Source organism: Drosophila yakuba, chromosome 2L (assembly GCF_016746365.2).
Source record: "Drosophila yakuba strain Tai18E2 chromosome 2L, Prin_Dyak_Tai18E2_2.1, whole genome shotgun sequence".
Taxonomy (NCBI): domain Eukaryota; kingdom Metazoa; phylum Arthropoda; class Insecta; order Diptera; family Drosophilidae; genus Drosophila; species Drosophila yakuba.
In genome coordinates this window covers 12966746-12979709 of record NC_052527.2, presented here as the reverse complement: position 1 = coordinate 12979709, position 12964 = coordinate 12966746, and the positions used below count along the sequence as shown (strand labels likewise).

The 12964-nt window shown below is 40.9% G+C and overlaps 2 protein-coding genes across 4 annotated transcripts in view; one reads left to right on the top strand and one right to left on the bottom strand.

The window, feature by feature from the left end:
* LOC6527958 overlaps nucleotides 1–12964 on the top strand; it is a 104658-nt gene that overhangs the window by 1581 nt on the left and 90113 nt on the right. For 2 of the 3 annotated variants that reach the window (XM_039371046.2, XM_015199023.3), the window contains exon 2: nucleotides 670–1079. The gene's annotated coding sequence lies outside the window, so the exon portion shown is untranslated. Of the gene's footprint in view, nucleotides 1–653; nucleotides 1080–12964 lie in introns of all 3 variants that reach the window. The other variant, XM_039371045.2, reaches the window with a different exon arrangement.
* On the bottom strand, nucleotides 2880–6624 carry LOC6527969 (aladin). Its single transcript, XM_002089000.4, has one exon. The coding sequence runs from the start codon at nucleotides 6557–6559 to the stop codon at nucleotides 5240–5242; it is 1320 nt and encodes a 439-aa protein (XP_002089036.2). The 5' UTR covers nucleotides 6560–6624; the 3' UTR covers nucleotides 2880–5239.

Below are 12964 nucleotides of genomic sequence, written 5' to 3'. Positions count from 1 at the left end.
TGGCTGCGAATGCCTGTTTGTAATACCCTTGAACTTTATTGTTTGAACATCAGCGGTTTGCCCGGGCTTTCGCTTTCAGGTCGCCACGGGGGCAGTTGGTAGAGGGGGATAGAGAGGGGGCTTTCCGTTTCCGGTTCCCATTGCTTCGCCATTTTTATGCCTCTGTGTGTGTGTGTGCTGGTGTGCTGGTGTGCGTGGCCGTGCTTTTTTATTGCAGCCTGTCAGGCGCAGCAATACATTGGTTTACCATTGAGAGTATATGCGCGCATTTTTCAGACAGTTTTCCAAAAAACACAAAAAAACGTAACAACAAAATGCGCAATTTGTTAGCTTGTATTGCAATTTCTCAGGGGTTTAGATCTTTTACAGCATCCTTACAACTTTAAGTTCATTAGGCTGATAGTAAATCATACGCCCCACTTCTTGATTTCATTATCCGCATATATGTACAAATATCCCACTTGGTAGTCTTTGAATTCCAGCATGCCGATATGCTGGCAAACAATCTTGCCTTTGATTGCACTCAATTGAATATAGTTCCATGCAAACTCGATCAAATGCGAATTCAATTTCCCCATTGAATTCGAATCAGGTTCAATTCAATTGCATTTGTAGTCGGGCAAATACACTACACATTATTTACCAGCTATAAGTGTTCATTTCGAACAGGATGGAATGGGCTTATGTTTGTGTTTGCAACTGATTAGCGAACCATTAATGCAAATCGGCAATTAACGGCTCCCTGAAATGCTAAATAAACAAAATAAGAGTAATTAAATTAATTTCCGTGCTGGACAAAGAATAATAAGGAAGTGTCTGCCGGAAAGTTCGACGGAAAAAATAGTGTAAAATAATATGGAATGTAGGCTGTGTGAGCAGTCTACGCATGAAAAGCCAACCAACGAAGCGCCGGGAAAATCATCAGCTGCGGAAAAGTAAACATCAAGTTTTGGATTCTGTCGTGGCTGTATGTTTGCACAGCATCCGTATCCGGCACTTCGTAATTTCATCCGGTTGTATTTAAATTACACTCAAGGTGCATCGTCTGGATTCTCACATGACGGCGATACATTCATAATGTAAGTATAATACACTCGCAACTTCTCGCTCATTCATTTTTCCACACTATAACAATACTTTAACCCCATGAAAATAGACAAGTTGGTTCGACTTTCGAGAAGCAGCTGCAGAAGTGAAAAAGTGTGTACTGTTTACTCAACGGAGGAGAGCCAGAGTCTTAATGGTCACGAATACAAGTTTACCCGTTTACATATCATATTTTCCGCTTCTCCCCGGCTGTTTGAAATACTTAAGGTTTTTATTTCGCCTGCTTTTCCGGAAAAGTTTCGTCGTGTTGCCATTGTTGACTACCGTTTCAATGCGGACTTTCCTCAGCCATGTTATCTCTCGGAGTCCTTTTCTTTTTTTTCGACTCCGCACTACGAAGACACTGCCTTAAACTCTGTTAGTTTTGACCACAAAAAAGGGAGGAATGCTCGCAAAAAACTGAAGTAACTCTTGGAAAATTAAAAAATACCTACTTCACTTAAATACACTTTTTTAGATGGTCTGTGGTTAAGAAAGCTAAGGAGTATGTGGTTGAGTATCTCAATAGATATTTCGCCCAATGTCAAGTTGCTTAAAATTAAACACACATATAATAAAAACTTATTTAACCTTTGAAATGTCAAACGCTCGACAAATTCAAGCGCGCCCCTCGGCAGAGTATACAAATAGAATCGACTTTAGGCAAAATGAGGCAATAAAGATTTATCTCGAAGGACCGCCGCCAAAGCCAATGCAGCAGATTTGTCAAGGATTTGCGGCTGGAAATTTATTTTTGGCCGCTCGTTCCCGTTCACTGTTGACTTTTTGCCGTCCCCTGAAAGAATAAAGCAAATAAAGGCTATAGTTGGGCCATTGATTTTTGAGCAAAATGCAAATATATATGTGGACAAGTTCTGTGTGGGCTTTCAAACAACTGTAATCTATGATGTCGCATTCAACGTGCATAAATTTTAATTAAACCGAAAATAAAGCAGCTTCAGTTTGTTTATCGGCCAAAGTGAAAATGTATTTTGTTTGTTTTGCTATCCAAAACTGTTAAAAAAAACTGTGTTTTTTTATTGCCTACATTTGAGCGCTGTTTGCATTTATCAGCTCTTAACGCAGTCATGATTTTGGCTCTCTAAACTGCACCGTAAATAAGCAACTAGATTGTGGGGAAAATTAAACACATTTTTCAGCACCCACCTAAGCGCATTTTGTTGCTCGTTTCGCAATCGGACACATTTCATAAGCTTTTTGCCCAAAGTTGGAGCACAAAATATGACAGGACATGAAAAGCTGTTGGTCTGCTTATGACATCAACTTCAGAACTTCACAACTCCGGCTACATTACCAATTGCACTTGGCAACACGAGGCATCCAGAATGCTACGGGCTATTAAAGTCAACCACTCTCCACTTCAGCGTTTAGCTGAAGGACATTTCCCTTTTGTTTTTGCCGTCATCTCCGAAATCTTTTGGCCTGTCAATTATCGGTTTCCACAGCAAGATGCTTTCCTATTTACTGCCGTGTAAACAAGTTTTTCCTCAATGCGCCATGTGCCAGCGATTTCATTTTTAAATAATCGTGACGTGCGAGGCTTTTGGAAAATAAATAAAATAAAAAAAAGAATGCTGTTGTCGTTGGTATACATGAGTTGTTTAGCCAAAGATAAAAACGTGATTACGAAACAAAACACTCTGAAGACTGAAGACAAAAGAGGCCCGAAATATTTGGGCATACTCGTCGTATTTTGCTGTGCCGCCAGTGGCACCATAAATCAAAAAACCGCAGGCATCGCTTGGGTCATGGGAAAAGTTAAACGGCCGAAATTGTGGAGAAAAAACTTTAGTTTTAATGGGTCGAGACGCTTTTCCGATCATCAGATGAAAACGAAGAGAATTCCAAAGCGCCGAGAGTGCCGCAAACGCGTTAAGAATTATTGATGCCTCATTGCTGATTGCTCTGCGTTTACGCCATTTGACACACTCGCATTCCGGAAAATATCCCCCAATATCCCGGAATCTCCCGGGGATGAGCGTATATAATCCCACGTCCCCAAACTCAAAAGGACATCCGCACACACACACAAAGAAAGTGAAGTTATTTGGTATGTCTAGCGTGTACCTCGCATTTGCCCTCTCGCATCTTGAGTCCTGGCGTCATTACAGTTTTTCCCCCGAAACTGATGGTGGAAATCAACACCCACATTGTCAGCATTTCAAGGCCTAAACCACGTCTGCACAAAATTATTGCCAACTTTGCCGATTCGGGTACTCCAACCATTACATGCATTGCATTAAATTGTATTCCTGATGTTTGAGCCGAATTGGCTAAAACAATAAATATGGATTTGTTTGATTGTGCGCTGTTTTCAATATGTAATAACATTTGTTGTTGTCTTTTTACTTGGTTTATTCCTGGCATTTTCCAAGCCTCGCATATTTTACTTCAATGCTCGATCGAAATGTTAACGCATTTTTCTGCAATACAAAGTGGTTATGTCAGAGAGCTAGTCGTGTGCTTTTCCAGGCACTTTTCAAATCAAAATTGTAACATATCTATTAAAATTTAAGCCGGCTTTGTCAGACTCCCCAAAGTATTTTCACACGTGACAATAAAAGTGGATGGGACGGGATCTCGGAAAAACAAACATTTAAATGATTTTTATGGCTACACATTTTCACTCCCGACATTAAACTTTAATGTACGGTCCTCAGGCTTTTTATGCCAGGAAATGGAGTATTATTGAAGATTCGTGTGTGTTTTTTTGGAATGCGGGCAGTAAAAATTCATTTTGTTTATTTGATTTTGCTGTTAAGATACAGTTTTAAAACAAACTTGATATTCTTCAGGCATGCAAAGTTAGGTCTTGCCAGTCCGGTAATTCCATTAGTTCTGCTAAATGTATGAATAGATGGAACCCGAACGAATCCACAACAAAGACACTCGTATTGCCTTCTGTGCTCCATGGTCCATTTTGCATGGTATTTGGATGTTAAGTGATTCACGAGCTTCTGCCATTGTTCGAAACTTATTTGCATTCATGTTTTTTGCGCTTTTTTCCGCATTGGTCAGCGTTATACTCGTATCTCTCAGTCCTCGGAAATTACTTTATGGCAGGAAAGGCATTTTGGCATTTCGGTTGTAAGTTGTTTACCTAGGGAAAGTTGCAGACCAAACTCAATGTCGGTTTGCCGATGAGTGGATCTGAAGATTGCGATTATGTGGTTGCCTACTCAATTTTACTTGCAGTTCTTGCCTCCATTCGCCTCCAGATTATTGCTACTAAGCTCCCTTTTTGTGTCCATTGTTGGTTGGTCAATATTGAAATATTCAAGTGGATAAACACTCTTGATGGGGTTCTTTCTCCATTATTTACTTGGTTCGATAGTTTGGGAATTCGTTGCATATTTTTTCTATTTATTATTTACTTAAAAACCTAGTAGAAATGTCTCTTTTCCTAAGTTAAACCAGCAAACAAGTGCTAGGAACGAAATCAATTTCCATTAGACCTCAGATTAACTTTGAATTGTCAATTTCCTCTGAGAGTTGGTCGTTAGACTGCATTAAATTTGTTTTCCCTTTTCCGGTTTGATTATTGCCATTTTAATTTAGTACCCAGGGAGTCGTTAAAGACCAATTTAACCCAAAAATAGAATAACCCATATAAAGCAGTAAAGCAAATAAATACATATTAATTCTACGATTGCGACCAAAAGTCGAATGTCAAATGGAATTTTTGGCAAAACATTCGGTTGTATTGGCTAGCAAGATAGCAAGATGGCATTATTTTCAATTTCAACCTTTGGAATAAAAAACGTCAATTACAAAAGTGTAAAGTCTGTGTAAAACCAATTTTTCCGGTGTGCAATCAGAAATCGAGGCAACGATTTATTGCCATTAAGCTCACTTCACGGCTGTCAGGTGAATAAAAATACCAGCAGCATAAAGGACATTCCCGGGTTTCTGGGCTGCCAGTGGAAGTATGGAGTTGGTATCCGGAAACTGGTTGCTCGCCGACTTGAGTTTCATTTCCATTTGCATAAGCGCTTCCGTTGAATATTCATGTGGGAGAACGGGAATTTAATAGCTCGCCTCGCAAATTGCTGCATCCAAATAAAATTGTATTCACGCCATTTATTTTATTTAACTTGATACTTGGAACTTGGGTAGGACATTTGTATACTTCTTACTTTACGTTATGAATTAATTGGGCTTCTTTGAAGCACTTTGCAGTGATGACATAACGCTGAATGTGCCCGGTATTCCAGCAGATGACCAACCACCTGGCTTGCGAACTGAAAACTCCAAAGGCGATGCAAGTGGGATATTGGTCACCATCCACGTTGCAAAAGATGAATTCCAGGGGTAGCAGTCGCACTGCACCCGGTCGCGAGTTATCCAAGAGCCAGAGCAGCACGAAGGACTGCGCCTTGAAGATGGTGGCCATGTAGATGCCCAGTGGATCCATGGCGAAGGTCTGGGGCTCACCGCAGTACCGCTGCTGTCCAGCACAGGTGGTGACCTCCTGCAGATCCATTACCAACTCCACTCTCCACAGCGGCTGGGGGAAGAGGAAAACCGTGGCCTCGCCATTGTTGGTACATGAGTAAATCCGAGTGCTGCCATCCGTCACGAGGAGCAGAAAGGAGCCACACGGTGTCCAGACGGCCGTTTGGATGCGATGCTGCATAAGGACCTTCTTCGACCTCCATTCCGATCTATTCAGTTGACAAAGACTGGCGCCGGCATCGCAGGAGGCGCAAAAAAGCACCTGAAAATCGGGACTATAGCGCAGCAGGGAAAAGGAGCTTGAGCTCTCCGGATTCGGTATCAAATGTATCTTCTGCTGGCTGTCCGGTTCCCAGAGTACGATGTGCGATGAGCCCAATGCGGCTGTAATCAGGATGGTGCCATCTTCGTTCCACTGCATTGAAGTCACATACTGGTGGGCCGCATCCTCCAGGACTTGCAAGTGATGAGTGCCCGTCATATGTCGAATATTTAGCTTGACATTGAGACGCCGAGTATCCTGCCACAAGCAAATCCCGGCTGCACATCCCACGGCCAATTCACAACTGTGGGACCAAGGACGAAAGGCGGCACAGGTGGTGTCCCTCTGCTTAACGGATTGCAGTTTGATGGGGCACTCGCTCCTCTTGTCGTAGATCAATACCTCGTCCTGGTTGTTCAAAAGTGCCATCAATGAGGTGGTCGGGTGGAACTCAATATACCGGATGGCTGCGGTTTTCCAGCCCCGAGCTTGGCTAATCCTCTCCAGCAACTGAGGATCGCCGGCTAGTGTTAGTCCTATGTTGCATCTTGGCCAAAAGCAGAGGCTCTTGAGTTGGGCAAGTTTCTGGAGAAACCATTTCCAGTACTCATGGGCCAAGTTGCTTAGTAAATTTAATGTCTGTTCAGTTTGAATCCTTTCAAAAACATCACATCTGGGTTGATGATTATGGTTATAAGGTTGGTTTGCTTCAGGAAACTCATATGTACGTTCCATTTCTTTGACTTCTGTAAGGTAGTTTATTTATTTGAATACAATGCTGAAGTAAATGTTAGAAAACTATAAGCTTGCTATATCTTTCAGCTTACAGATACACTTATGGTGCTTTAAAAGGAGGCTCCTGCCTCCGATTTTCGCTTATTTCATCGATGATAGTTTGCCTCTCCTATTTCTGGTTGCATTCCTCCTAATGGCTTTACTTTCGCCCCCCATCGTTTTGCACTTTTTCAGGCTTTATCTTGGTGGCTATTAGTTTTGATAAATGGCTTTGGAGATGCAGTTTCTGGTCAGCGCTGTCAGCAGCTTACCGCTTACCTCATCCCAAAACGGCGATATAAAAATATGTTTTATTTTCCTGCACAAAGCGAGGTATTTTCTAAAAAATCGCCGATAGATTCCTTTATGCCCCCTGGTTTTTCCACGGAATGGGGACAAGCTATTTAATAATTTAATAATCGCTTATACATTATGCATGCTTAAATTTAATCTACTCATAATAATTTCCATTCCGGAGTCAAAGGAATATTTATTTCACTGAGTTCGATTCATTGGTTTATTGTCAAGCGGCTTGTAAAAATTTGACGTGCGCCTGTCAACGCGAATTGAAAACATATTTAATGGGTAAAATAATTTAATCGAATCCTTCGTTTAAATAGCACGAAATGTAAAACGACTGAAAGGAACCTTAACAAATACACGATTTTCGCATAATTCACTTGTGTGAACCAACAAAATGGGGGGAAAAAATAGCCCAAATGAAAATGAAACGAAATTATGCGGGTGGAAAACCATAAATTGACTTTTGGACCAACAAACAGACAAGCAAAATAAAAATAAAACTTTTCCTTTTTGGGCGCTTGTATGCACGAAATAATTCGCAAGTTTTACGGTTTGCTTCGCTTTGATCAAAGGCATTAATATTTTATTTCTTTTACATATATACAAGTGTACATATGCACATATGTATTTACGAGTATGTGCTGCAGACGTCTTATGTTACATGATGCTGTGTATCTGGCAAATTGTCTTGTCAACATAAAAAATAACACAAAATGGGGAATGGAAAAATGTGGCACAAACTTCAAGTGAAGCGTACGAAATGAAAGGAAACGAAATAAAATAGTGGCACTTTTAGTCTGGTTAATTTCCATCGACTAAACTGCCCGTTTGACTTTTTAACGAGTTTTGAAATTCATCACGCACAATTGGTTTTGTGCGTCCACTAGGACTAATTTAACTTACACAAACATATAATTGGGATGGGTTCTCTAGAAATGGGAATGGAATAAATATGCTCTACGGGTTAATTTCCATCGTTTTACACATTATTTCGATATTCCTCACGCACACTTGATTTTCAAGTCCACTGGGAGCATTTCAAGGTGTATTAACATGGGCTGGGCCACCCCAGAAATTGGATGTCATGAATCTACAATTTAGTTGGCTAACGAAATGTGGGTCTCTCGGCTGAAAATTGATTTTGGACAGCCTTCCATCTCGCCAACTCATGGACGCATTATCTGGACAGCTCGTGGGGGATCGGACAAAGGGAGATATCTTTTATTTGGCTTTCTAAACAGCAGCCAGCATAATACAATAAAAGCTCAGCAGGACTAACAAAAGTCAGGGTTCACTTTTGCCCGCATACGATTGTTTGTGTGTTTTTTTCGGCTTTTTTCTTTGGAGGAATGCCTTTGTTTGCGAATGAAATGGAATCTCCCTTTTATGGGCCAGCAGTTTATGTGTTTATGTTTTCGACTTATGCGCCAACTGCTTGACCATTTTATTGATTTAGTAGCCTGCTATCATCGGCTTTTGGCCCCCAATCGAGCTGAATGTCGAGTGGATTTTCCATAAAACATGCATTTCCGCAACTCCATTTGGATTTCGCTCTCTGCCGTCCACTTGACACTTCGCAACTGAGCATTCAGTTTCATTGAATTATAGAATTCCCGGATTGTTGCTGCAAATTAATAGGCAATTAACGTCAAGGGCAGAGTCGTAAGCCAGCTGGACTTAGTGGTATACCATTTTTGAATTATGGCAGGCACTCAGATTAAATCGATGAAATACGCGTGTACATTTAACACTTTTACGCGGTATGCGTTAATTAATACGATGTGAAAGCGTGCCGTAAAGGGTATTAAGCTGGTCAGCTTTGAATTGAATTATTTTTTAATATAATCAATTGATGCAACGGCGCAATTAATGCATTAAAATTAATTTTTATTTTCAATTGCGGTTTTAATATGGCTTGATATTCGGAACGCTGCATGCTAAATGAAATGCCGGAAATATGCCTTTCAAACATAGTAACCAGCAGAGATTCCCTTAAAGATTTGTAGCAAAGAGCTATCTAATTCGTACTTATACGGTTGCATAATTATCTCAATGCAAAAGCAAGCGTACTCATTGCCAGGCCCACACAACCATTCGATTTAAGCCCATTGCAGTGCCGACATTGGCCATTAAGCTAAGCCATAAATTGCGCATATTGCCGAACCTATAAAGTACTCAACTCGGTTAAACCGGAGCCAAACGCGCCATAAATTTCAATAAACACCCAATGAGGTATGCAACCATAGGGTTTCGCCAAGGAACTCTGCCGTGCAAAAGACGTGCTTTTAGCCGCAAATGAAGTGTTTTAATTAGCCCTGCCTTCTCGATCTGGTTTTCATCGGCTATTAGTGTGTTAACGAATTTCCATAGTTGTAAATCATGTGTTTATCGACTGGCTTCTTGTGAGCTAAGATGCCACCAACAAATTACAAAATGAATTTAATCTGGCAAAGAACATTTGATACAGCATAGAAAAGTCTTAAAAGTAATAAGTAATATGAGTGGCATATAATAATATATAACTCATATTCCCGATCGTTGATCCAAAGTTGAATCGTGACACTTGAACCCGAGTTAGCTGCACCACTCATTATTTTGAGATTAAATTATTTAGCATGTACTTCGGGGCCAGCTTTTTCCACCGAACATAAATAGACGTGCAATTATGAATACTCGCAAGCGAGTTCATAGATGCGACCTGTTATGAATACCACTAGACATATAAATGAGTTTCAAGGATTGGATTCACGACATATATTTACTTATTCATTTATGCAGACATGCTGCTCTAATTATGCATGAGGCTTGCCTGAAAGTAGACGGAAGTCAAAGAAGCTCAGTTGCTTTTCAGAGTCAACGACTTTGAGTTAAGAGGCTTTAGAAATGCGGTTTGTTGTCCGCGATATTTTAGTGAATTATATGAGATATGTAGTTCATGTGCCGCCGCATTATTATCTGCGGCAATAAAATCACCAATTATCTAAATGCATGGAGTGATTTTGTGTTCTGCTTTCAGCACTGCAAATTGCAAATGGCTAATGCCGCAGCTCAAGCATAAATTATGACTTGGACCACTTTTCGTGCATTTGGGCATAAATCAGATGGAGCGAAGGCGAAATACGCATAACCGACATAAAGCATTGCCTACTGCTTTTTTATGCGCCCAAAAGTTTGACGGGCATACAATAATTTATTAGCAAACTCAGCGAATTGTAAAGGACTCGGCCGGGAAAACAAGACCAGCCAGATTGCCAGGCGGCAGGACGAAGGATAAAGGACGAGGAACGGAGTCGAGAAATGTGGCTTACAAATTGCCAAAGGCAATCTCACTTCTGCTGCGCTCTGTTTCAAAATTTTCCCGTACTCCATGTCAGCGGTAACTCAATTAGAAAATATAATTATGCCGCAGGCAGCGTTTTCATACGCATTTTCCTACAGAATGAAAAGCTTGTTGAAATTAACTTTATTATACTTACGATATGTGGATATGTCTGCACACGAAGCCTTCCACAATGTCAGATTGCTTAAAAAAAAGAAGAGAAGGAAACGGTTGCAATTACAGCAACTCAAATACGAATACGAATAAAGTTTGCTGCCTGCCATTTAATTTTTTTGCGATAAATAAACATCGCATCTCACAGGGATATGAAATGACGGCGGCTTTAATTAAAAATAGCACATTTCATACAACCGATGCCGCTGCCAAGCAATTTGCATGGGCCGAATGAAAACTTTTCGGCCCAAAGAATGCATAAAACAATCCCAACACCAATTTGCCTTATCAATCAGCAGTTCAGAATGGGTTTCTGGGTGTCCGTGGCGCTTAATCAAGCGCTAAGTCCGCAACAATCGCTCGAAAACGACCCTTTTCCGCCTTCCAAGTTTTGGCAACCGTTTACCTGGCGTAACCTTTAACCTTTCAGCTTTCACCTTTTTGGGAAGGAGGTTGGTTGTAGATGGCCATCTATGCGATCTAGGATATCTAAGAAGTTTTTCGCTTTTGTGGCGGTAATTTGTTGTTACACGTGGTCGACCTGCCGTTTGCCGTTTGCCGTTTGCTGTTTGCTGTTTGCTGTTTGCTTTTTGGGCGCTCAAATGAAGCGCATCATTAGTTGCTAGAAGTTGATTTTGAGTCTTCCCTTTTTGGGGATCGCGATTTATTATTAATTGGCCGCAGCGGCGAAGAAGAAAGTTTTACCGCCTATTTGTTTTACAAGTTTTTCTTGTGCCGCGGCGAGAATGTTTCAATTATTAACACTTGTGCGTCCCGCTGCGTCTCACTAAATAATTCAATATTCGGGTTTTACTGCTCGTCCTTCCATAAATACTGAACAAATATTTTCTGTTTAATTAAAACTTTATCCTTTTCAATTGTGCGCCAACTCAAAAGCGAGCTCTTAGAATTTAATATTAAACTTAATGCTTTTGGATGCCATTGCAAAAAAAAAGCAGTTAAAGGCATTTGAAAAATATTTTTTTATGCGCATAAGTAAATATGTATGTGGTTTTATGCAAGCACGAACAATGAACCATTAATTAGAACTTTTATTGATAAATTAATCATAATCCAAAGCTAATAAAAGCAAATACTTGCGCGAACTAAAAAAGCCATTTGCGCAAAAAGGCAAATAATTTATAATGCCATATTTAATCGAGTTTAATTAATTTGCAAAACCATATTCCGCTCTCGTCGCCGGAATCCGGAATCCAAAATCCGATGGTTTGTCGCCTAGGTGGCAGTAAATTTAAAGAGATTTCAATTGTGGTCACCAACCGGGCTTAATTGCTGCCCGCCAAACTGTTTATTAAATAAGGCTAAAACGCTGCCGGCGATGCCGGAATTTGCTGCTTTTAAGAGGCTTTTCGAAAACGCAATTGGAATTGGAAATGCATCCGTGTGCCGCATTCATGGCGCTTTAATTTGCTTTAAGCCACTGCACATGCAACTTCAACTGTTGCAGCTGGCTGGCAAATTGGCGATGGATGGCGCAACAAGGACGCCACCGAAAAGGGGACACCAGCTTTTGTCGCCGGCGCCGATCCTCCAAAAGCAACCTCCCCCCGCGCCCCCCAGAAATAATAAACATCAATTGCCTAATGCAAACAACCGCAGGAGCTCTTCGTGCTCAGCTCAGCTCAGCTCAGCGCAGTTCTGTTCAGTTCAGTTCAGTTCACCCGTGCTTATATTCATAGACTCCCTGACCTCCACTCCCTTCTCTACGAGTCTACACTGGGAAAAATGAAGGAGTTAAATGGTTGTGTCATTTGTAAAGGTATCTTAAGGTATGCAACGCTAGAAACTCACTTATTACCTATTCTCAGCTATTTATTAGATTCATGGCACAACTTAATGTGATTGTTTTCAGTGCACATTTGTTTGCATTTCTGTTGCCGCTGATTGTTGTTGCTGGCAGCAGCAGCAGAAACGGAAAAAGTGCTCTGTAAATACGCAACGAGACGCGTCGTATAGTATTTAGGCAGTAGTCCTTGCTGTGCTCCTCGTCCTCTGCTCCCTCGTCCTCACCTATAATTGTGTGAGTATACGTTGTGTGTGTGAGTGTGTGTGTGTGTGTGTGCCGTTTGCCAGCGTCTTTTTATGAACTTGTTAACAATCTAACGACCTTTCTGCCCGGCTACCTCATTGTTGGTGTAGCTTGGCTGCGCCATTGCCTTCTGAATTCCGTATGTCGTCGAGTGGCGCATCAAATGTTTGGGCTTAGCAAATATTTGCATACTTTCGGGCTGCTCATGAAAATAACATAATTTGATTTGGTAATGTGATTTTGGCTTGAACAAATGTAAACATATGTTTGCTTTTGCATAGATATTATATATTTTTGCTTATTTTTTATGGCAGCTCCTTTGATTTATTGGTATCTAATAGTCTTTTCCGCACTGAGAGCCATGCTTAAGCATCAGGAGAATCGGTTGGGATTTAATGCAAGGGAAGCTGCTTAAATGGACCACAAATATTGCATGAGCCTATTGTCCTAAAAGTATGCAACACAAGGACCATCACTTCGCCAGCGATGGCAGGACATGCTTCATTATTTATTCATAGCA